This window comes from Pteropus alecto, unplaced genomic scaffold (genome assembly GCF_000325575.1).
Source record: "Pteropus alecto unplaced genomic scaffold, ASM32557v1 scaffold43, whole genome shotgun sequence".
Classification (NCBI taxonomy): domain Eukaryota; kingdom Metazoa; phylum Chordata; class Mammalia; order Chiroptera; family Pteropodidae; genus Pteropus; species Pteropus alecto.
The window spans coordinates 4,700,132-4,711,788 of record NW_006435764.1 but is presented as its reverse complement, the minus strand read 5'-3'; the positions used below and the strand labels follow the sequence as shown (position 1 = coordinate 4,711,788).

General features: G+C 32.8%; 1 protein-coding gene across 1 annotated transcript in view; it reads left to right on the top strand.

Moving 5' to 3' along the window:
• Nucleotides 1–11,657, top strand: part of CUNH11orf80 (chromosome unknown C11orf80 homolog) — a 58,162-nt gene that overhangs the window by 2,868 nt on the left and 43,637 nt on the right. Inside the window, exon 2 of the mRNA XM_025046209.1 lies at nt 1,205–1,258. Within this exon, the coding sequence (XP_024901977.1) occupies nt 1,246–1,258 (13 nt within the window). The 5' untranslated portion in view covers nt 1,205–1,245. The remainder of the gene's footprint in view (nt 1–1,204; nt 1,259–11,657) is intronic.

Genomic DNA, 11,657 nt, shown 5'->3' with positions numbered 1-11,657 from the left:
AGAAATAGTGTGACGTATGCAAGACATACAGATTTTGTTTTCTTGTTTATGTTCTAGCTCCTCATATCACTAATGTAGGCCTGCCACCACCTGCTGTCCCTATCCCGATGACCCACTCTCCTTTAAGTTAGAACTAGTATATGCCTATGAGGAACACTAAGAATAAAAAGATGATTCTCTTTTATTTAATGGTCTATGCTATTTATGCTTAGGCATTTTGAAGTATGTATCATTTATCCAGAATCATTCAAAATCTGGAGATCTAGGGCATTGCTATCTAATAGAACTTCTTGCATTGATGGAAATGTTCTATATCTGTGCTATTCAGTACAGTAGCCATTATCCACACTTGGCTATTGAGCACTTAAAATATGGCTCATGTGGCTGAGGAACTGAAATTTTCATTTCATTTAATTTAGCTAATATTAAATAGCCATAGCTAGTGGCTGCTGTATTGGAAAGTGCACATTTAGAGAATGGTGTCGCCTCTCACTATTTCAGTGATTCTTAACCTTTTTTCCCTGCCTGAAGAATACACATTGCTTGATGGATTGACACATTTCCATTGGTTCCTGTGGCAGTGATACTTAGATTCTTAACTATTGGGGGTCATATCGCTTAGGGGAAAGGCATGTTCAATTTGGAAAAAGGCCTCTAGGTGGTTCTGAACTTTTTTCCCTTAGATACCTGCTCCTTCTTTACCCTCTTCCCCTGAGGAATTATTGCGGTAAATGTTCTAATGTTTAGATTTAGAACTCTAGGTACAGAGAATTCTTACTTGATAGTCTAGTATTTTCTACTAAATAGTAAATTGGTTAAAAGAAGGGCCAAATTTTTAAATTTTATACTAGAACATGGGTTATTGGCATGATACACTCTGGTTACTAGCTACATTTTGAATTCTTCCTATAATCCTTTTCTATCAGGAATAGTAATATCCAAAGAGGTAGTTCTGGTGTTGAATATAGGTCAAAAGACCTGGGCTATTTGATTTCATCTCTAAGAAGTTTCTCTGCCCCAAAATAGTCATTGTGGCCTCATAACATATTTTTGGTGCCTCCATTTTTACTGAACTCACTAGTAGTGGTCACCTTTTTTATGTTTTATATCTATAAGCTGTGTTTTCAGGCTCCCATTTGATTCTTTAGATAAAATCCATTTAATTGTTTTATTTGTGATAATCTTTGTATTCTGTTTCTTTCAGTTTCTTCTGCAGGAAGCATTTGTGGAGGTCTGGTCTGCGAGATGTTCCTAAAAGGTAAAGAATTACCCAACTTCCACGAGACTAAATCTCTTCCTGGTAATGAATTTGGTATTTTCTGAAACAGACTTACACTGAAAGGTAGGGTTGCCAGATTTAGGGGAGAATAACAGAACACCCACTTAAATTGAATTTCAGACAATCAATGAATGATTTTTTAGTATAAGTATGTTCCATGCAATATTTTATCTGGCAATCCTACTGAAAGATGATCTTTAACGTTGTGTAGATACAGGAATGGACACGATACCTAGATCACTATTGCTTCTCTGAATACTCTCTATACAACCTCAGGCAAAATTTACTTAGATATAAAACAAAACTTTTAATAAAGTATTTGTTCCTATCTACCTCAAAGAAATGTGTGGATAACGCTTTTACCATAAATGATTTTGGCTAGTGTTAATACTGTTTTCAACATGCCAAAGTTGGTATAATTTAGGAGCTTTCAGTGACCTTGGTTTTAGAAGTTCTTTTTAACTTTGACCTCAGAATGATTTAAAGCTGAAGGACATGCATTTATTTTAAGGAGACTAAAACGATCTGAGAACTGTTGTGCTTTCATTTTTATCTTCTACGGTTGTATGGTTTGTAAACATCATCCAATGGGGCTATCTTTTCCTAACGAGTGATTAATTTACAAACTTTACAAAATAGTTTTTTAGCATTTTATTTTATTAGTTTCAAGTATACAGTACATTGGTTAGACGTTTATATAGTTTATGAAATGATCCCCCTGATTACTCTCTTCTGGCTTTGCACATAGCTATTACATTACTGCTGACTGCATTCCCTGTGCTGTGCTCCCCATCCCCCTGACCATCTTTCAGCTACTAATTTGTATTTCTTTAACCCTTCACTTCTTTCAAAATAAATTTTAAAAGAAATTTTCCCCAACTAAATCTGGAACATAAGTAGATTGTGGTGGCTTCTTTTTAAACTTATATTTGTTATTGCTTTAAGATAATATGGTATGTATTAAATATGGAAACGAAAAAGCTCCATTAGAAAGTGTACAGATGTTATGAAGTGTATTACCATTGGACTTTTTTAAATAGTAAGGTTTCTTAGTGCTTTTTAAAGTACAACCAATTAAAATTTAATTTGTACCCAATTTTTCATCAACTTAGTTACTGCATAAACCAAATTACCTTCCTTTATCTTGGTCATGTCAAAGAAAAAGAAAAAACTTTTTATAACTCACAAGATGAATGGCTCTAAAGACATAAACATATAGGAAATAGTTCTACCATTTGAAATTTCTTTTTTGAAGTAATCTTTAAGCATAGGGATTTAAAAGTGCTTGCTAAATTAAGGGTCATCAAGTGTATCCCCCTTTGGCTCTGAAATTGTTTTGGCTCTTGGAATCTACCTTCCAGCTGTCTATAGCTTAGATTCTTAATAGACCTCAGCTTTTTGTTCTGTAATCTGAATTTTGTTTAGATTCTGCTTGGTGTGCACACATTTAAAAGCAGTAATTGTGAAGGAAAAGTAATAAAACAAAAAATAAATTGAGATTTTGTTCTTAGCTCCATAATAGAAATTCTGTGGGAGCTTGGGTAGAATGTTCTCCTTATAAAAATAATCACATGATTTATTGAGCATTTACTATCCGTTGAACAGTATTCTTGGTACAGAGGAGTTAAATTGGTGAACAAGATATATTTGGTTTCTCCCCTTATGTCTATATGTAAGATATCTTAATCACTTAATTCTTCCTCCCAGAGCTTATGCCTGGAAGAAAGAGAGAATCAGCTTATTGTCCTGGAAAGTTCGCTTTGATTGTGGGACTTTTGGGAAGTCTGAATCCAGCTTTAAGAATCATGAGTTTACTGCTTCAAAATCATTTAGTGTATTTATCAATATTTAGTTTTCTTCTTTTTTGAATTATGCCCTTGCCATGATGCAAAGAATGGAAAAATCATTCCTAATGCCACTGCTTCAGTTAATTTGTGTGAAGGCGCTTTGAAAGAAAGAGAGTATGTTATTAGCACTAGGAAAGAGATGGGAATATTTCTTGCAACATAAACCTATATTTAACATGCCTGTATAATCAGTGGTCAGATGGAACATAATGCTACTTCTTTGATTAATATTTGTGAAAGTGCTTTGAAAAAAGCGAAAGCCATGCAAATACAAGGGAATGGTTTGATTATCATTGTTAATACTAGAGAGAAGGTATTGAGTATAGTTTATGGAATAACCACCTATTTATTATGCTAATACAGACTTTAGACAGTTTGTATCATGGTGACTTGGTTTTAATTTAACTGTTATTTTAAAAGCTCAGAGCATTTTTTTTCATATTTAATCTATTTTTATAGTCTTATGATAAAGGAGAGGTGGCTTTTGTACAGAAGGAAGTACTGCACATTAAGTACGCAATAAAAATTAAGTCATTTGCTCATAGTTACATTTAGTAGCCAACTTTAGCTGTTTCCTTCCCAGCTGTTAGGACTCTTAATACTACCAGCCTCCATTCAATAAGGCTATTTATTCCTACTAGTTAGTAACAAAAATTAACTGTGACGCTCACAAAGGAAATTGTCCAAAACTAGTATTTGAATTCCTTAGCTTTCTGGTTTATGCATCATTCATTATGCCTTTATTATTATTGTTATTTATTTAGCATTCCTGTAACATTATTAGCAAACTGCTTTGAATCCATTCACAAATCTTTATCCTCTTTAATTAGCTTCATCAGGAAGTCTCTGGTAGCTGATCATTAACGATTGGATTTTCAGATGCTAAAGAGTTATATATCTATACAAAATAGTATGCCTCTGAATTGAGTTTGTTAACTATGTTGTCTCCTTCATTGCTCAGTTGATTTCTCTTAGGGCATAAAGTAAGGTCTGACAGCTCTTGAGGGGGCCTGTACTGTTGTAGACCCATCCAACTTCAGTTTTCTTTAGACTTCAATCTGTTTCATCAGGGTTATCTCAAGGTTCTTTTTCTCTGGATCTGGAATACTTCAGAGTAATTCCTATACAAACAGGCTCATATTTCTGGGTGTTTTATTTATGCTGGACCAATAATAAAGAAGATAACCTTCCTGTTTTCCTACCTAATGGTTTATATTCTCTTTTGTTTTCTTTCTTCTCTGGTCCCTAACTGTTTATACTTTTATCCAGTATACCTTTATTGAACATCTACCTTGTCGCAAGGCAGTCATAGGGAGAAGTAGCTTTGAAAATAAAATACAATGTGGTAAGTACTATAATGGAGGTATGTATGTTCAAGGTGCTTATTTGGTAACTTAGAAGATATTCCCTAAGTTCAGTCACTAATATGCCTTTCTTCCCTGCATTCTGTATCATTATTCTATATTTACTTCAAATACTTTTCTACTTTTAAGGCTTTAACTATCATTTCAATGGTGATGAGACTTTTTTCCTTTTTATCACTAACATGTTTCTGGCTTTGATTGTCAATTAGACTATTCTATTTGAGAGTTCCTCTGGAAAATCATGTGCAACATGTCTAAAATAGGGTTCATTTTCTTGAAAACTAATTTTCTGTGTACTATTTCCATTCCTTTCAGTGATACTAACTTTTGGCTTTTTTTTGGCTTCTCCATTTTTTTCTCCATTATCTAATCTAATTGAATTTTTTGTTAATTCTGCTTTTTATAGTATAGAATTATTATATGTTAAATTATATGTTAATTTAAATATAGCTGAATATTCCTCCTGATTGCTTATTAGAATAAAACACCTCAGACCAGATTGGAGCTCCTCTGTCAGGTAGAATAATCTTCTGTACTTTGAAGGATGATACCCATTAAGATAAATTCTTGTGTTTAAAAATTCTCATTACTTTATATTAACATATGTACTACTATTCTGCATCATATACTTATCCATTTATGTAGAACTCCACTTATATACCACTTTATATGCTTATCCATTTATGTAGAACTACTTTTATCATAAGTATCTGGTGAAATGTGATGGATTTAGTTTGTCTTTGCCCAGGTCTAGAAGCTACTTCCTGTCATGTCCTTACTCTAATGAAGAAAAGAAGAAAGGGTAGAAGAGAATGATGAGATGGGGGAATATGAAAAAAGTCATATTTATAGGTCTCTGTTTATTTCGCTGTTTCTTTTTTATCTCTTCATGTTATTTTAATTAATTTTTAATCTTTTAAAATATCTTCTCATTAATTAAATTTATTGACATAATTTAACTAGTAAAATAAGTTTTGTTATATTTATTCCTAGTGTCTTACAGTTTTTGTCACTACTGTGAGTAGTATTTCTTTTTTTTTTTCCAACATTACTGAGTTGGACACATAATTTTGATAGTTTATCTGTAGATTCTCTTAGATCCTCTGTATAGGCAATCAGAACATCTTTAAATTATGACAGTTTTGTCTTTTCTTATTCATTCCTTGTATGGCTTCTTTTCTTTGTCATATTGCATTGGCTGGAACAGTACTATTATTGGTTAGAAGAGCAGGGTGATATTAGGCATCTGTGTCTTGCCTTCCTTTACTGGGATTACTTAAAATTCTACCATTAAGTATAACTTTTAGTACAGTTTTTTGGTGTTTGCTCCTTGTCAAGTTAAGGAATTTCTCTCTCATTCTTAATTTGCCAGTAGTGTTTATTATAAGTGAGTATTGTGTTTTGTAAAGAGCTTTTTCTACATCTTTTAGGATTATATCATTTTTTAAATCTTTAATCTATTAATTTGATGAGCTATGCTGATAGATTTTCTGGTAAAATATCCTGCTCTTGTATCACAATTTGATTGTAGAATTTTTATATATCCTGGATTTAATTTTTGCATCTATGTTTCTAGTGAAATTGGTTTAAATTGTCTTTGCCTTGTTTTGGGGTTGAGATTATGCTAGCTTTATACAATGAGTTGGGTAGGTTTATCCATTTCTGTTCATGATTTTTTTTCTGTTCTTTGGAGGTTTGGTAAATCTAACCTGAAAAAAAATAATTTGAACCTTGTATTTGGAGTGGGAGAGGCGAAGAAAGAAATATTTTTGACAACCAACTTTATGTTTTTTAATGATGCTTGGTTTAAGTTTTCTATTTCTCCCAGAGTCAATTCTAGGGATATGTATATTTCTTTTAAAAAATTACGAACATACAAATTATACCTCATTCCCTTTAATTCATTCATCCAGTATATATTTATTGAGCACCTATTATGTATTAGGCATTTTATCTTAGTTTTCAAATTAATTGATGTGAAGTTATTTATAGTACTGTTTATGATTTTAAAATATGTGTACCCTTATCTCTTTGGGGTTTATGTTTTTGTGTCTTCTCTTTTTCTCGATGGTAGTGATGATAACAATAATAGCGAATATTTCATTTTAAATCCCAAAATTTTATCTTGTTCAAAGTCACAAATTTAGTAAGTGGTTGAGTCAGATAGGAACCTGGACAGACTGACTCCAGAGACTGTGTTTTAACCACTGTTCCACAGTATTTCGGTCTAGTTTTCAATTATACTGTTTTGCTAGAGGTTTGCCTACTATATTAGCTTTTCAGATAACCATCACTATTTACGTTCAGTGAATGAACAGATACTAATTTCTCTTCCTTTGACAACTCCTCACTTCACTCTCACACAAGTTGAAGAAATCTATAGGCTGTATCACATTTGGTGGTTCAGTTGTTGCCATTGTGTGAAGAGGCAGATGTACACTTGGAAAATCATCAAGTTTTCTCTGCCCATTCTCAGTCTATGTCATTTTTGTTTGAGAACCAGTGGCAGTATGAGGCTCAGATGCATATTCTTTTGTTAGAGAGTTGAGTGACCACACCTTTGCTAACCAGCTTGTTCAGCTAGGTGAGACCACTGAATATGCAGCAGTGACTTCCGGTCTCCACCTCTTGAGGGAGTGAATAAGGATTTGACACATTTCTAAAAGATTGCTGATCTTCCATTAAAATGCCCTGCTTTCTAGTTCCTTCACTAAAGCATGTCTGGGTTGTATAATGTGGAAATAATTAGCCAATTTAACTAATGACATCAAGCCACAGAGCCAACCAAAGAACCTTTCATTTTTAGCTTAATTAGCCTCATTCTTTAAAATGCATTGGTATTAACACTTCATTTGCTGGTACATAAACTGTAAGCATTATTGTAAGACTGTGTTAAAGGACAAGAGGGAGGTCAAGCAAGCCCAAATAGTTATGGTTTGATGAGTCTCAGGAAAAAACAAAACAGCCAGATCTCAACTTTTGCCACCATCAGAAAAATTATTTTTAAGTGGAACTTTTTGTCATGGAAGCAGTAGAGCCCACTTTAGAAAAGTAGAGAAAAGGAAAACACTACCTATGCAATAAATATTGGCATTTATTATATTCTTTTCAGGCTTTCTCCATGTGTTTTTAATACATACAACTGTAATCACAATATATACACAATTTTGTCTTTTTTTTTTACTTAACATGTAAGCATTTTTTACGTTATGACAGTCTTCTAGTCATTTTTAATGAATAAGTTGTCCATAAGAAGATGTATCATACATTAATGAACTATTTTAACATTTTTAGGCATTTAGGTTTGTCTCTTTTTCCTGTATTATTTTTAATAGCTGTATATTGTAGTGATTAGGAACTCATATTTTATGCCCTTGAGCAAGCTGCTTGATTTTTTTTAAAGTACTTACCTCATAAAGATGTTTCAAAGATTTAATGAGGTAGTACACATAATGCATGTAGCACAGTGGTTATTCTGAGTACATAGTTCTCAGTGCTAATTACTGAGATGAATATCTTAATGCATGTAGGTTTTTACTTAACTGAAAAATTTTGGACTAATTTCTTTAAGTAGAAGTAACTTGATCAAAGTCTGTATATTTTTATGCTCTTAAAATTGCTTTTTAAAAGTCATGTAAAGGTAGCATTTGTATATAAAGATAAAGTATAAGAAACTTCTCGTATTTTGCTAGCATTGGGAATTTCAATTACTTAATATTTTAGCCAATTTACTAGTTAATGAAATGGTATTTTGGGTGGGATTTTATTTTTTATTAAAATTATTGAGGTGCATTGGTTAATAAAATCAAATAGATTTCAAGTGCACAGTTCAGGAATACGTCATATGTATACTGTATTGTGTGTTCACTACCCAAAATTAAATTTCCTTCTGCCACCAAATATTTGACCCTCTTTATCCCTATCTACCTCTCTCCCCCACCCTATCCCCACCCTTCATTCTGGTAACTACAAATCCACTGTCCATAACTATGAGTCTCTGTTTGTCATGTTCGTTTGTTGCTTTCAGTTTTATATACCACATATGAGTGAAATCATATAGTACTCAACTTTTTCTGTCTGACTTATTTCTTTTAGTATGACAACCTCAGGAATCATCCATGCTGTCACAAATGGCAGTATTTCATCTTTTCTTATGGCTGAGTAATATTCCATTATATATATGTGTGACATCTTCTTTATCCAATCATCTATCAAAGGACACTTTGGTTGTTTCCATGTCTTGGCCACTGTGAATAATGCTGCAGTGAACACCAGGGTGCATATATCTTTGCGGATAAATGTTTTCAAGTTTTTTGGGTCATATGATAATTCTATTCTTAGTATTTTGAGGACCCTCCATACTGTTTTCCATAGTGGCTGTACCAGTTTACATTCCCACCAGCAGTGTATGAGGGTTCCTTTTTCCCCACAATCTCTCCAACACTTGTCCTGTTGATGAGAGCCATTCTAACAGGTCTGAAGTGGTATCTTATTGTCGTTTTGATTTGCATTTACTAGTTAATTTACTAGTTAATGAAATGGCATGTAGTTTTAAATTGATATTTATTCGAAGCTCTTTCTAAGTATTTACTCTCTGTACCTTCTTTTTTTTCTGAACTTCCTCCATGTCTTTAGGGACAAACTTTAAGGTGAAGTTTAGAATAAATTCAGCCATTAGCTGTGTGCTATGACATTTTATTATATTTTTTTCAGACTTCCCCCCATGTATTTTTAATACAGCTGTAATCACAATAGATAACACAATTCTGTCCTACTATTTTTCACTTGACATATAAGCATTTTTCATGTTGTGATATAGTCTTCTAGTCATTATTTTTAATGGATAAATTGTAAGAAGACGTATCATAAATTAATTAACCATTTAGATATTTTTATGCATTTAGGTTCTTTCTTTTTTGCCCCGTTATGAATAGCAGTATATTGTAGTGGTTAGGAACTCATACTGTGTCCTTTTTTTACTTTTGTTTTACTTTTTATATACCCCCAAAATTCAAATGGTGAAATCCTAATGACCAATGTGATAGTTTTAGGAGATGGGAACTTTGGGAGGTGCTTAGGTCATAAGGGTGGAGCCCTCATGAGTGGGATTAGTGCCCTTGTAAAAGACTCTCCACAGAGCTCCCTACCTAGGTCCTTCTGCCACATGAGGATACAGTGAGAAGTCTACAACCCAAAAGAGGGTCCAGAACCTGACCATCCTGATACCCTTTCTAGCTTCTAGAATTGTAATTTTTGTTGTTTATAAGCCACCCAGTCTGTGGTATTTTGTTATAGCAGCCCAAACAGGCTAAGATACTGTGCAAGCTGTATTTTAGGCTTGACACCATGATGTACAAATAACAGATTCATTTTCACTTTTGTAATGCCATTATGTTTCAAGATGCACAATTAGCTATGGAATGATAAGTCTAATGTAATGATTTCCTAAGTCTCATTTTCTTCTAATACTCTACTGATACAAGAATATCAGTGTGGAGGGTCTTGAAGAATTAGAATAATACCTAAAATGTTCTTTAAACAACAGCTATTTATGTGATGATGTTCTTTTCCAAAGAGAATAAAACAATAAAAACTGAATGTCTATACTGTTACTTACAGTCTTAGAATTTATTTCACAACAAATAAGTATATATAGTGATTAAAAACACAGGCTTTAAAAGCAGTCAGCCCTATGCTTGAACCCCAACTTTTACATATTATGTAACATTTGAACATCATGAGTTGAACAGTATGAGTTGTAAAAAATGGGAATAATAATAATAGAATTCCTACCTAGAGTTATACAAATTTAGTTAGGTAACATTATGAGGTGTTAGTGTGCCCAACACATAGGAAATGCTTAATAAATATTACTTGTTGTTAATAATAATAACATTTAGTTTTACTCAGGCCGGATTCGAACTAAAGTTTCTCCATTTTATTCCAAACTTTCTGAAAGGATTTCTTGAATATAAATAACTTGTTTGGGAGAAGCTAACAGAAAACTAGACGGTATCAGTTCTCTTTAGTTATTGAAAAAAATCATAACAGGAAAGAAGACACTTTCATTTCTACCATACTTTTTATTCTCACTCAAAAAGGAATAATTTCTTTGCATATTAACTGCTAAATAGAATGTATAATGCATAGCCTGACAGTTGGCAGGAATTTTATTTTTTAAAGTAGATTTGTCTGTATTTGATACATCAAATCTAAGTTTTATTTGAATATTTAATTACTTTAGAGCATTGAAAAATTATTTTTTGATTGTGAGGTATTTTATATACATGATATTAACAAAGAATAACAAAACAAATACATTATACTATAGATAATAACTATTAACATTTTAATATTTTTTCTTAGTCTTTTTTTCTGTACCTATATGTTTTTTTTTAATTATTGTTTATTTAGTTTCAAGTATACAGTACATTGGTTAGACATCTATATAGTTCATAAAATGATCCCCGCAATTTCATGCTCCCTCCTCTGCCCCTCCATCTAGCCAATGTATTAATGCTAACTGCATTCCCTGTGCTATGCTCCCCATCCCTGTGACCATCCATCATCTACTAATTTGTACTTCTTTAACCCTTCACCCCATTCTCCCAGCCCCCCAAACTCCCCTCTGTCTGACACCAAATTGTCCACTATATTTGTGAGTCTGTTTTTGATTACTTTGTTCTTTTTGTTCCTTAGATTCTGCATATAAATGAAATCATACAGTGTTTATCTTTCTCTGTCTGACTTAAATACCTTCTAGGTCTATCAAAACAGTATCTTTTCCCATCCCCTTCCTTTTCATATGTAGGGGTCTTGTTTTCTTCTCCTTTCAGCCACTCTATCTTTTGGTTGGAGCACTTAATTCTTTTCCATTTAAAGTACTTATCGATAGGAATGTAGTTGTTACCATTCTTTATTCTTATTTTTAATACATGTTTTTTCTTCTTAAAGAAGTCTCTCCAACATTTGCTGTAATACTGGCTTGGTGGTGATGAATTCCTTTAGCTTATTTTTGTCTGGGAAGCTCTTTATCTGTCCTTCAACTCTAAATGATAGCTTTGCTGGATAATTATTCTTGGTTGTAGATCCTGGGTCTTCATCCTGTCAAATATTTTTCGCCAAGCCCTTCTGTCCTGCATAGTTTCTTTAGATAAATCAGCTGCC